At 55.4% G+C, this 13,492-nt stretch overlaps 1 protein-coding gene across 1 annotated transcript; it reads right to left on the reverse strand.

The window, feature by feature from the left end:
* Window positions 1–5,103: 5,103 nt before the first annotated feature.
* Window positions 5,104–12,824, reverse strand: TYSND1 (trypsin like peroxisomal matrix peptidase 1). The gene is made up of 4 exons (XM_045437686.1): window positions 11,503–12,824; window positions 9,341–9,471; window positions 8,154–8,339; window positions 5,104–5,987 (listed from the first exon to the last, which is right to left on the reverse strand). Exons 1-4 carry the CDS (start codon window positions 12,678–12,680, stop codon window positions 5,770–5,772), a joined length of 1,713 nt encoding a protein of 570 aa, XP_045293642.1. The 5' UTR covers window positions 12,681–12,824; the 3' UTR covers window positions 5,104–5,769.
* Between the last annotated feature and the right edge of the window lie 668 nt (window positions 12,825–13,492).

The raw sequence follows: 13,492 nt of genomic DNA on the forward strand, positions 1-13,492 counted from the left end.
GACTTTGGGTCCCCGGCATCTGGCATCCAACAGCACCTGGTTCCCTAGGAGTGCAAACTAATGTTTGCATAGATAAATGTGGGGGTTTTTTTGTTGATATAATTCACATACCGTTAAATCCATTCTTTTCAAGCATACAGTTCAGTGATGTGACACTGTGCCACCATCACCGTTATCTGACTCAGGGACATTGTCATCAGTCCAAAAAGCAACCCCATACTCACTTCCTCAGGCCACTCACCCCACACCGCTCCTCTCTTCCCACTCAACAGTTGTGGAACTCGGAGCCTTGGAACTGAAAACCGGGGCTCCTTGCCTTCTAACAAAGGACTTTTGCCTTTGAATTTGCAAGTGCCAGAGGTAGTAGGAAAGTATGGTTTGGATGCAGAAACACTGGCAGTACGGAACTTTAACGATTAGCAGGAATGGTGGACAGACTGTCTCACGTCACAGAATCTAAGAGAAGGGAGCATTGCTGGCTCTCAGTCATGAGCTCACATTTCCTGACAACAGGTGACTTGACTGCTGGCCCCCCAGGGCTGGGAGGAGCTCCAGGGTACTGGGGTCAACCAGGGGCTGGGAGAAACAGAGGCCGTATCCCCACTGGAGGAAGAGGCGACCCTTAACCCTGGCAACCCCAGTGAGTGTTTTCCTTCTCCTGTGCTTCCAGCTGAATTCATAAGCCTCAAAGGACAGGAGGAATCTGTTTTTTCATCTTTCCCCCAAAATGTGGCTTGGTTATAGTGCTTCCAGCTAGGGACAGACTACATTCACGAGGGTAGCTTCTGCTACGTGACAAAGAGACCCCCAAATCTAATGGCTCAAATACAAAAGAAGTGCATTTCTTGCCTGGGTAGCAACACCAGGCCTATGGGCTGCGCACAGTCATCCAGGGGCCAGCCAGACAGAGGCCATCTTTAACAAGAGGCTTCCAAGGTCTCTTTTAGGGGTCACCTCCATTCCCACCAGGGGAAGGGGTTAGTACACAGAGGTTGTTCTAGCGAGGCCTGGAAGTGGTACACCTCCCTTCTGCTTTCATGCCGTGAGCTGGAACTCATGGACACACCTGTGAGAGTGGCCACGAAATGCATTCTAGCACATACCCAGGAGGAAGAGGGACGCTGGTGAGCTAGGTCTTAGCCTCCCTGGTTTTCTTCCTGTGCTTCTGCTCGTCTCTTCTCAGCCCCCTTGCAGGCTCCCACTCTGCCTCTGTCCTGTAAACACTGGTGGCCCCAGGCCCTCACTGCACCTACACCCACAGCTTCAGCTGACAGCAGCCTGGGGTGCAATCCAGACAGCAGTGTAGGTCTTCTCCCAGCCTAAATGAACCCACCCTGACCGTGGCTGCTCTGAAAACACGGCTCCAGCTGTAGCAAGGCATGAGAAGATGATGGGCCCAATCGGGTAATCTGCTTTCTGGCATTTATTGACGAAATCTGAAAGTGGGGCATGTGATAAGGAGAGCCAGAGATCAAAGGGCATGGACAGAAGGGCCAGAAAGGTCTGGATGGCCAATAGCAAACTGAGCTTACAAGGAAGGAGAGACTGAGTGCAGAGGAGGCAGAAGAGGGAGGACAGGGGTGCCTGGGGGGCTCCACTGGTTACGTGTCTGACTCTTGATTTCGGCTTAGGTCATGATCTCACGGTTCACGAGTTCAAGCCCCACATCAGGCTCTGTGCTGACAGTGCAGAACCTGCTTGGGATTTTCTCCCTCACTCATGCTCTTTCTCTCTCTCTTAAAAATAAATTAAATAGGGGCGCCTGGGTGGCGCAGTCGGTTAAGCGTCCGACTTCAGCCAGGTCACGATCTCGCGGTCTGTGAGTTCGAGCCCCGCGTCAGGCTCTGGGCTGATGGCTCAGAGCCTGGAGCCTGTTTCTGATTCTGTGTCTCCCTCTCTCTCTGCCCCTCCCCCGTTCATGCTCTGTCTCTCTCTGTCCCAAAAATAAATAAACGTTGAAAAAAAAAAAATTAAAAAAAAAAAAAAAAAAAGCAAAAAAAAAAAATAAATTAAATAAACTTAAAGAAAAAAGAAGAGAGGGAACAAAGCAGAGAGGATGCTGAGTCATCACACACACCTAGCGGCCCCTAGAGCCTCCCCAGGTCAAGGAGGTTTCTGGCATCTGTCCAGAGGTTCTGAACACTAAACCTATTTTTTATTTACGTAATAGAAGTGAGTCTTTGTTCCTGGGGCACCTGGGTGGTTCAGTCATTTAAGTGTCCAACACTTGATTTCAGCTCAGGTCGTGATCTCACAGTTGTGAGCCACTGGGCTCCGAGCTGTGGGCTCGCTCTCTCTCTCAGCACCTGGGTGGCTCAGTCTGTTAAGCGTTTGACTCTTGGTTTCAGCTCAGGTCATGGCCTCATGGTTCATGGGTTCGAGCCCCACATCAGGCTCTGTGCTGACCCTGTGGAGCCTGCTTGGGATTCTCTCTCTCTGCCCTTCCCCCACTTGTGCTGTCTCTGTCTCTCTCAAAATAAATAAATAGACTTTAAAAAAAAAAAGATTCTCTCTCTCTCCCCCCCACCCCTCCCCCGCTTGCATTCTCTCTCTCTCTCTCTCTCTCTCTCAAAAAAAAAAAAAAAAAAAAAGATCACAGGAGCATTTGGCAAAAGTGGAAGGGGGTGGCTGGGTGAAGGGTGTATGGGGATTCTTGCAACTTTATGTTGAAATTGTTTCAAAATAAAATTATTTTTTATTTATTTATTTATTTTTAATGTGTATTTATTTTTGAGACAGAGAGAGACAGAGCATGAACGGGGGAGGGTCAGAGAGAGAGGGAAACACAGAATCCGAAGCAGGCTCCAGGCTCCGAGCTGTCAGCACAGAGCCTGACGCGGGGCTCCAACCCATGGACCGTGAGATCATGACCTGAGCCGAAGTTGGACGCTTCACCGGCTGAGCCGCTCAGGCGCCCCCCCAGAATAAAATTATTTTTTAAAGAGAAGCAGGAATATCTCCTCTCTCTCTTCCCCCATCCACCCGCCAGTTACAGAGAACATGACAGGAGACTCTGAGGTCCCAGATCAGTGACAGAACCAGCAGAGGGAAGGGGCCTAGGTCCCTCGACGACTATTGCATAAAAGCCTCCCTTCCCTTCCTAGTCAGGTACACTACTTTGGACTTTACTCGGGCAATAAACTTCTACTGTCTGAAGCCACTGAGCTGGGGGGTCGGGGGGGGGGCTTTTACTACATTATTCTAACTCAACAGCTGGCTGCACTATTCTGCGTGAGGTCCCACAGACACTCCAAGGAAACAGCTGGTCCCTAACCTTGCTAGCCATTCATTATTGTCCTAGTCAGGAATTCAGGCACCGTTTGCCCTTTCTTCTCTCCCTCTGCGTTGGCCCGCACGCAGTCGGTGCCACCTCCTGTGCCCTGGCTTTGGTCTTCGCCATGCCCGGCAGTCCTGCTTCAGCCGTCTTCTCCCTCCCCTGGGCCAGTGGAGCTGGTTCCCCAGCCCTCAGTCCTGCTCCTTCCGGACTCCCCTCCACTCAGCGCTGCCAGAACACACGCATGGTTTCACACTTCTGCATCCCAGTTCCTGCTGCTCTCAACCTGGAACGCCGTCCCCGTTTCCTGCCCTCCTTCCGGGGTTCGGCTCCTAAGACACCTAGATGAGGCTTTGCCTGATCCCCCCCTCCCTGGGCCCGAGGACACAGCCTTCCACCTGAGCGGCCAGAGCTGCCCTGCTCGTCACGCTAATGGGCTGGCACACCAGTCTCCCCAGAACACTGGGCTCCTGGGTGCCCACTGGAATGCATCGTTCCCTCCCCCTCTCAGCTAAGTCAGACCTCAGCCCTCACCCCCTGCCTCCGTTAATTTACTGTGGACTGACTATGCTCCCTGGGCCATTCCTACTCTGTGAAGGGAAGAATGACGATCAAAGGAGGTGGTCACGTAAAGGCCGCCCAGAGTTGGCACTCCACAGGTCGATGTTAGAAGCCAAGAACTTCCAGAAATTCTCACTGCTGAGAATTAACCCCCCAGTCATCCCCCAAAAGGTATTCAACCTGTCAGTGACTTCAGTCATTTTTTGAGCGCCCACGTGTGCAGGGCCCTGGGTACATAGTACATGTTTTGACTTGCAGGGTTGGTCTTAGCTCCTCGGGGCTGCCTTGGTCTCATTGATAGCTCTGAACTCCCCAACCCACCCCCAGGGCCCAGGACAGGCCTGGACACATCCCGGACACTCTGTAAACACTTGCTGCCAGGCCAAGATCCCCACCTTCCAGGCTCTGCAAGCCCCACCCAGTGCTGACTGGTGCCAGTCAGGACCGGAGGCCAGGCTCAGTCCAACACAAGAGTAGGCCATGAGCCAATGCAAGCTGGTGCAGCCACTCTGGAAAACAGTATGGAGGTTCCTCAAAAAACTAAAAATAGAACTACCCTACGACCCAGCAATTGCACTACTAGGCATTTATCCAAGGGATACAGGGGTGCTGTTTCGAAAGGACACATGCACCCCCACGTTTACAGCAGCACTATCAACAATAGCCAAAGTATGGAAAGAGCCCAAATGTCCATCGATGGATGAATGGATAAAGAAGATGTGGTATATACATATACAATGGAGTATTACTCGGCAATCAGAAAGAATGAAATCTTGCCATTTGCAACTACATGGATGGAACTAGAGGGTATTATGCTAAGCGAAATTAGTCAGAGAAAGAAAAATATCATATGACTTCACTCGTATGAGGACTTTAAGAGACAAAACAGATGAACATAAGGGAAAGGAAGCAAAAACAATATGAAAACAGGGAGGGGGACAAAACAGAAGAGACTCCTACAATATGGAGAACAAACTGAGGGTTGCTGGAGGGGGTGTGGGAGGGGGGATGGGCTAAATGGGTGAGGGGCATTAAGGAATCTACCCCTGAAATCATTGGTGCACTAGATGCTAACTAATTTGGATGTAAATTTTAAAAAATTAAAAATTAAAAATTAAATTAAATTAAAAAAAAAAGAGTATGCCATGAGTTCACACCCCAACTGAGAAAGGAGGAAAGAAAAGGTGTATTTCTGTGCCTGATGGTTTCCTACTCCCAGGGCAACTTTCAAAACATAGAAGAAAAAAAGAGAACCTGCTATATAGAAGTAGAGATTTTCTCCTATACATCCTCTTTATTCCCAACCCCCAACTAGACACATTTTCCCCTGTGAGATCCCTGAGGCCCATTTTATGGGCTGGAAAGTAAAGGCACTGTGTCAGAGCGTCCCTGGAGGTCAGCGACACTCAACATATGAAGACCCACAAATCCTAACTTTCAGGGACTCCACCTAGAGGTGCAGTAGAACAGAAAGATTTTCTTTTCCTCTTGTCTTTGGTCTTCAGAACAGGCCTTTCTGAGGAAGCCCTAACCCTAACCCTAACCCAGGGAAGCAGGTGCTCCTGGTGGCCAGCGGCCATCAGGAGACAGGGAACAGATGCAGAGCCAGGACTGGGCCTGCCTTCCAGCCAGCACTTGTCCCTCCGGACCAGGGCTGTTGGGCAGCTGTACGGGGCTCCCCAGAAGGAGAAATAACAGAGTTTAGTGCCAGGGGGCAGAGAGAGGTGAGGGCTCCAAAAAGCACCCCCAAACAGGCTTCCAGGTTGGAGACCCATGGGGCCGAAGGGAAGTTTGGTCCAGATTCCAGAGCCAAACGAGATGGGTGGGGATGGGGAGGCAGCCCAGCTGGGGTGTGCCCGGGCAGGGTCCTGAGGCCACTACCCTCCGCTCGTCCTGTGGCATAACATGGTGGCTCTTCTCTCCAGAGGGCTGGCTCACAGCTTGCTCCGCGGGGCCTCTGCCAGCGGCCGCTGCAGCCGCCACACCACCCTCACTGGCTCAGTGGCGCTGTCCAGCTCCCGGAGGCCGCCCAGGTCACCCGTCTGACTATACCGCTGCAGGGCTGGCTGGAGCACCGTGATGGGAATGCTGAAGTTCAGGTGAGGGTAGGTGGCCCCTGTGTTATTGTCCCGGGTGTTGCTGGCCACGATGCCTGTTGAGGAGTCCAAGAGGAAAGGGGGGATGAGCCAGAGGGCACACAGATGGGAAGTGAGGCCCATCTCCAGCAGGGAGGCCCTCGGACCACCGGGGGCTTGAACCCCCCTCATAGTGACAGACACCCAGCCTCCTTCATGGCCTCTGGCTCCCACACCCCAGTGCCCCTTCCCCGTTTTACTCTCTCCTTAACCGTCAGTACCTAACAGACAATGTTGCACTTCTTTTGTGACCTTTCTCTCCACCTAGTGTCGGCCCCACGGGCTTTGCTCAGGCAGGCTCCCCAGTGCCTGGTGCAGGGTCGACACTCAACAAATACTTGTTGACTGAATGAGTAAGTGAATCAGACCCCCACGCAAGTTTTTTGTTTGGCCTGCTCAGTGCACGTGTATGTGTGTGCATGTGGTTGTGTTTTGTCGTTGTCGTCGCTTTTAATTTTAAGTAGGCTCCGCGGGTTTGAACTCACGGCCTCAAGATCAAGAGTCACACGCTCGACGACGGAGCCAGCCAAGCCCCCTTCTGGATGTACTTTTTTAGGCTTACAGGAGCCTTGCCAAAATGGTACGGAGTCCCTGTACACCCTTCATCTAGCTTCTCCTCATGTCACTGCAAAAAAACAGCGATCAAAACCAGGAAATTAACCCTGGAACGATGCTGTTCACGGACGTGCAGAACGCATTTGGATTTCACCAGTGATTCCACGAATGCTTTTTCTACTCCAGGATCTAATCCGGGGTCCCAGAAGCGTCTAGCTGTCATGCCTCCCGGGTCAGTTTCAGTCTTTCCCTATCTTTTGTGGCCGTGACACTTAGAGGAGTACAGGTTACTTACTCTGCAGGACGTCCCTCAACGTGGGGTTACCGGATGTTTTCTCCTAAGGTTAAGGTTTTCCAAGATTGAAAATGCCGTCCCGTGCCCTTCTCAGGGCACCCTGTCAGGAGGTGCGTGATGTCCAAAAGCATTTCTTGAGACGCTAACCTTGATCACTTGGCTAAGGTGGTATATCTGCCAGGTTTCTCTATTGCAGGCTTACTGTTTTCCCTCTTGCACGAAATATTTTAGGATCAGGCAAATATCCTCGTTTCTACTTTCCATCCATCGGTGGGTCCTGCCCGCAGCAATTCCTTCTGTGGTGTCCTAACAGTGATTTTCTACTTCCCTCATTTCTTCTACATTTATCACCTGGAATTCTTCTGTCAGGAAGAGCTGTCGCTTGTCTCCATTTCAAGAGGCATTCAGTTATCGATGTCAGTGTGGACTCAGATACTCATTCTTTTCTTTGAGTTACCATCCAACCCTATCGCTGTGTGCTTTGCAGCTCAAGTTGTTCTACTGGGAGCTCCTTCAAGTCAGCTCTTCATTCGTCACACATCTGATGTGCCGATCATTCTGTCGTTAGCCTTTCCTTCCTCTCCAGCACCACTAGGTGATCTGGGCTCATCTTGGATCTTCCCTGCCTGAGCCCGGGAGCGAGTCAGTTCCTGGCGCCTTTTGTTAGAGAAACCAAGGTCTGGGTTCTCGGTGTGGTCATCACAACTGGGGTGTCACTGCTTCTAGCCCCTCTCAGCAGACAGAGCTAGATTTTTTACACACACGCACACGTACCCACCAACTCGTGCCTGCACACGTATCCATACTTATGTCCGTATCCACGTATCTGTCCAAATCAAAAGATCTAACGACCCCATATTAAACAAACAAACAAAAAGGTTTACCGTTGCTAGTGAAAAATTGCAGAATCAAGCAACGTTAGGCCCACATTCCTATGGAAGGAGGCGCCAATGTGCTGCAGCCGGGTGGTGTTCACCCCGGTTCACCCCTGACCCTCCATCCCGGCCGTCTTCACTCACTCATCCATTCATTTACCTGTGACTCTTGGATGAACCCAACTCCTGAGTTTCATAGATTAACTAAGATTAAGCGACTTACCTAAGGCAGAGAAGGAACTAGACCTCAGATCTCTTCCCTCCCTGCTCAGCAGCCGCTCCTCTCCACTCCCAGGAGCACAAGTGCCCGAAAACCTTGGCTAACTGCCCCTGGGGCGTAAGGCCCACCATCTTCCCGGGCCGAGGGTGGCTCCCGGGGGCTGCACGCCCGGCCCTCACTAGATGGGACTGAGGCTCTGGCAGGGGAGGGGCTGAGAGAGGGCCAAGGAGCTGGTTACCCAGGAGGTCTCCTGTGCGGGTGGAGAAGAGGGGTCCCCCGCTGGAGCCGCCATGCACGGCACACGTGGTCTGTAGCATCACCGGCATGTCATCCACCTGCACCACAGCTGACAGGATGCCCGAGGTCACCGAGGGCCCGCAAGCCTGGCCGAAGACGCCGAAGCCCACCACACTGACAGCTTCGCCTGCCAGGGAGGAAAGGAGGGTGAAGCTGGGGAGCCGTCTCTGCCTCTCCAAAGTTCCGAACACTCTCTGCCCTTCAGGCTGCTGTGAAGATACTCCTACCTCCGGGAAGTCTGCCCCAGGTCCCCACTGGACTTCCGCTGATCTCCCAGCACCTGCTCACCACTTGTCCTCAGCATCAGACTACTCTCCAGCCTTCATTTCCCTGCGGGACCAGTGAGTTACTTTTTAGGGTTCCTGGCACCCACCCCAGTGCTCAGTCAACGCTCGTGAAATTAACACCCATCTCCTCCTCGGACTAAGAAAAAAGGAGCGGTGATGAGGGCTCCAGGCTGCCCTCCAACTGCCTTTACTGAGTGCTCTGAACGCACAGGGCATGCGGCTAGATGCTTTACAGGCCACATCTCACTGCACTCTTCGCAATGCCCGGGAGTAGGGAGCACTATCCCCATTTTACAGATGTGAAAACTGAGGCAGAGAATACTCAGTTGCCTGTCCGAGGACACAGGGCTAGCGAGTGGCAGAAGAGACGCCAGCGTAGAGAGCTTGTGGCCTTTGCTGTTTCATCACGCCGCATCTACACAGTGAGGCCTCTGGAACTTCCAAGGCGGCGTGCCCCGCCAGTGGAGCCTCAAAAGGGCAACACCGTTCTGGCCAGCCGGCAGGAGCCCCCAAGCTCAGCCGCTCCACATGACACTGCTGCAGGGCCGCAGGAAACAGGGGTGCCCTACGCTTCGGCAAGGATTCTCCCTGCCCCCCAGGACCTGGGGCATGCCGGGCACAAGCAGAGAAGCCTCCAAGAGCAACTCCAGCCAAGGCACTGAAACCCGTATGATTTCATGCCAGCGTGACGCCACCCTGCCCCATGCCTCCAGCAGGGGTGGGGCAGGGGGCCCGCCTGGGGCACTGGCCCCCCCCCCCCCCGATCTAGAGGGTTAGAATGTCCAACACTGACTGTGCTTCCTGAGGTCCGCCCCACACCAGAAGCCCTCTCGTCCTTTACCTTCGTGGAAATGCTCGGCAGGCACCGGCAGGGAGACATCGGGTAGGTCCTCCTCCAGGCTCACCACCGCTATGTCGTAGGGCGATGTCTCCTGGGTGGCAAATACCACTTGTCCCCAGATCGCAGCACTCCTGGGAGCAAGGGAAACAAAATGACAGGCTAGCATGCTGACCCGTGAGTACCGGGAGGAAGCAAGGGGATGAGAGTGATGGTAAAAACACGGACTTGGGAGTCCAAAGATGTGGCATCAGCCCTGAACCGTACCAGGCCGGCACATGTGGGCACGTCACTTGGCCATCCTGTGGTACTTCCAAATGTGCATCACCAACCGTAACGTACTTTTCCACTAGCTTCCTGCACTTCACCGGGTTTCCTGAACACCTGACACCTAGAGAGCACTGCAGGCCGGGGCTGCTGTGAATGCTCTGGGCACATCATCTCCTTTAGTTCTCCCAGCAACCCTCAGAGCTAGGCGCTGCGATCATCGCCATTTTATTTTTTATTTATTTATTTATTTTATTTATTTATTTTTTCAACGTTTATTTACTTTTGGGACAGAGAGAGACAGAACATGAACGGGGGAGGGGCAGAGAGAGAGGGAGACACAGAATCGGAAACAGGCTCCAGGCTCGGAGCCATCAGCCCAGAGCCCGACGCGGGGCTCGAACTCACGGACCGCGAGATCGTGACCTGGCTGAAGTCGGACGCTTAACCGACTGCGCCACCCAGGCGCCCCTCATCGCTATTTTAAATGGTGCATTTGAGGGCCAGAGAGGTTGAGTAACTTTCTCAAGGTCACACAATAGGTGGCAGAAGCCAGGGCAAACATTCCCAGTGTTCTCCTTCACTGCCTCACTTGAGGCAAACAATGCTGCCAGTCCTGTGTCCCCACTTACATACATAAATGCTAGCACATCTGCAGCTCTTACTGTGGGCCGGGCTCTGTTCCAAGACTTCACATGTCAATTCACGGAAAGGCAGCTTACACTGACTTGCCCAGGTTCACACAGGGGCTCCCCACTACATACTCTGCAGGGATAGCTTCCAGGGGACCTGGTGGGTTCCCTAGAAGCAAGAGTATGTGTGTGGTGAAGACGGGGTGGAGGATGGGGCACCGCACATACAAGGAAGTCCTCATTATCAGTCTTCCTTATAAAGTCGCGGCTGTCCTGTTGGCCACCAGTGGGAAACCCTACGGTGAAGCTGGGCTGGGTTAACCCTGGAAATTCGGTAGAGGGATCTGGAAAGGTCCAGGCTGCGTGGCTAGGCTGAGGTAGGTACAGAACTTCAGGCATTAACACCAAGGTGCTATACTGCTCTGCTCCTGCCTAAGTTAAGTGCCTGGGACCACAGCAGAAATAGAACAGGGACCAGGAAAACACAAGCCAGGAAGCCAAGGCTGCTGAGCAACTGGAGGTAAAGGAGGGCAAGAGTGCTTTTCCCTGCAGAGAAGGAACAAACGGCTCAAGTCCCAACCCGGCTGCCAGGATCACCCAAAGACTGTTCAAAATACATCTGTGTGCTCGACCTCACTCCCACATTCTAATTAGGTGGAGCCCCACACCCGTCATTTTTGTCCAGCTGGGAAGATCTGCTTAAGATCTAAGAGAGCAATCAAGTAAGAGTAACAGCCCCCTCTCATCACCCCAGGAAGGCAGCATCCTGGGCCTCTGGGACTTCACTACCGCTTTCAGGGGAGAAAGAACAGGGCTAGGAAGTCTGCATTCAAGGAGCCAGTGCTGTGTGCCTGCTCTAAGAGCAGTCAGATTTCAGGAGGAAAACAGGCTGGCGGGAGGGGTACGGGAGGGGGGGGGCGGGGGACCGAGGGGACGGGGTGCTAAAAGATGCCTAGTCAGAGACGCTGTGACTTCCCACAGTTCCCCAATGCAGAGTTGCTCGGCATCTTGCCCAAGCCCCATTCACTGCGCGCCACCCCTCCCCCTCCCCCCTCCCCCCCCCCCCCCCCCCCCGCCGCCAGGAAGGAGGCCCAGAACCCCCTAGGCTAGGGTTCTGAATGCCAAGGATGAGGTGAGGGACTCAGGTCTCTACCCACACTACACCATCAAAGCATCATCGTGATGCCAGAAGGCCTCCCCAATCTTCAGAGTTCCGCTCTGAGACCTGCTGAGGGGGCAGAGGTGGGGCAACCTTGCGGGCCTTACTTGGGGGGCGTGGCGCGCACCAGGACCCTGGCCGCTTCGCGAGGGGCCACATGCCGGCAGGTCACCACGAGGCGGGGCGCCACGGCCACTCCAGAGCCCCAGACGGTGCCGCACTCCACCAGCACGGCCGCAGCTGCCCACGGGGGCCCTGGGTCTCGGGGGGTCAGGCCCCATGGGGCGCTCAGCTCCTGCGGCAGAAGGGCTGCCAGGGCATCGGTGCCGGGGCACAGGCTGCCCAGCGCGGCTCTGGCGGCACGCAGGAGAGGGGCGGCGGCGCAGAGCAGCGTGAGGCCCACCCACTCGCGGGCCTTCCAGCAGAGGGGCGCGGCCACCAGCGCCACCAGCGCCCCCGCGGGCCGCGCCGCGAACACGCCGCCGCCCTCGGTGCCCGGCAGGCAGCGAGCGTCGGTGAGCAGCAGCGGGCCGGCCGCGTTGCTGAGCACGCCGCGGCTGAGCGTGTTGAGAAAGATGTCGGGGCAGAAGGCCCCGAACGGGGAGCCGCAGGCCAGCAGCGGCGCGCCCTTGGGCACGGCCCCGAGAGGCGCCACGGCCACTGCCGGCCCGCGCTCCTCCTCCTCCTCTTCCTCCTCCTCCTCGGAGTCGGGCCGCACGCGCAGCAGCGCGAACCAGCCCAGCGCTCTCAGCTGATCCTCCTCCTCGTCCTCCGTCACCTCGTCCTCCGGCGCCGCGCTCGCGAAGCGCCACTGCTCCGCCGCCTCGCCCCCGAAGAGGCGAGCGAAGTGGGCCCGGAAGGCCGGGCAGCTCAGCAGCAGCAGCAGCTCGGCGGGCCGCGGGGGCTGCAGGGGCCGCCCGCGGGGTCGGGCCTGAGGGCCTGACTCTGGGCCCGCGCACTGGGGCGTGCACAGCCCCGGGCGGCCCCGCTCCGCGCGGCCTGAGGGGCTCGAGGCTGCTGGACCCCGCTGCACGTGCAGGCGCAGGTCATCGCCGCAACTGTCGCCGGGCAGGAAGGCGGCGCCGGCCGCGCTCAGCGCCCCGGTCCCGGCCCGCAGGAAGGGGGTGAAAATGCCCCCGTGGCACAGCACCAGGTCCGGGCAGCGGCTCAGGATCACCCCGCTGCAGCTCCACGAGCCGGCCTCGGGCTGCCCGGCCCGGGAAGCGCTCACCACGCAGCCCGCCCGCTCGGCCGCCCTCACGGACGGCCCCCACTGCCGCGCCATGTCCTCTAGGACAGTGCACACGGGGTTTCCAGGGGAACGAGGGAAGCGAGCGAGGAGCCCGGCCGGGACCCCCGATCCCCCGCGGCGCCACCCAAAGCTGGAAGGGAGAGGCGCAAACACTGACTCAGTTCTTCCTTGTCGGGCCTGATTGGCTAGGCCCCAACTTGTCGGGCCCGATTGGCTGGGCTTGGGCCCGAGCCCTGATTGGCTGCCCAGACTGACCCCGTCCCTTTCCCCGCCCTCATGGGTTCGGGCCACCTGCGCGACGCAGCGAGAGAAGCTGTCCTGGAAGGTGAGCGTGGGGAGAGTGACCGGCGTGTGGTTTTGCAGGGAGACGGGGCTTGGGCAAGGTGGGATCCCTTCTCTGTTCGTTGGGCTGCAGGAAAAGGAATAGAAATAAGGGCTGACATGCCTAGATTTGCCCAGAAGACAGGACCTGAGTATCTGCTCAGGTCTGAAACTTCGGCTTCCGACCCCCGGGGTAATAAGGGCAAGGAAATCCTTGACTCTTTGACCAATTTCAGTGATTTGAAATTTTGGAAGTAAGTCCTACAGCGATCCACTAGATGGCATGCAGCTGACAGGACTACACCTAGGGCCTTTTGATGACGAAGGCTCGGGACAAAACTTACGAAAACGGTTTTCGCAAAATAAAATTGCCCTTTAAAACTATTATGAAGAGTAACCGAAGTCACACTTTAACTTTACAACCCTAACTGTGCAGTATGCACATTTTACATAACATTTATCACCACCACCTAGCGTTTATCTAGGTCAGGGACCAGACACTTGTTCTGTAAAAGGCCAGAGTG

Source organism: Leopardus geoffroyi, chromosome D2 (genome assembly GCF_018350155.1).
Source record: "Leopardus geoffroyi isolate Oge1 chromosome D2, O.geoffroyi_Oge1_pat1.0, whole genome shotgun sequence".
Classification (NCBI taxonomy): Eukaryota; Metazoa; Chordata; class Mammalia; order Carnivora; family Felidae; genus Leopardus; species Leopardus geoffroyi.

Bases quoted from the DNA above. Each gene is read 5' to 3' on its own strand.
- TYSND1 (XM_045437686.1), bottom strand. From the start codon at position 12,680: ATGGCGCGGCAGTGGGGGCCGTCCGTGAGGGCGGCCGAGCGGGCGGGC. The intron at 8,340-9,340 runs GTAAAGGACGAG...CCTCCCTGGCAG, and splicing joins TGCCGAGCATTTCCACGAAG to GCGAAGCTGTCAGTGTGGTG. The intron at 5,988-8,153 runs GTAACCAGCTCC...ACTCCTCAACAG, and splicing joins CCGCACAGGAGACCTCCTGG to GCATCGTGGCCAGCAACACC.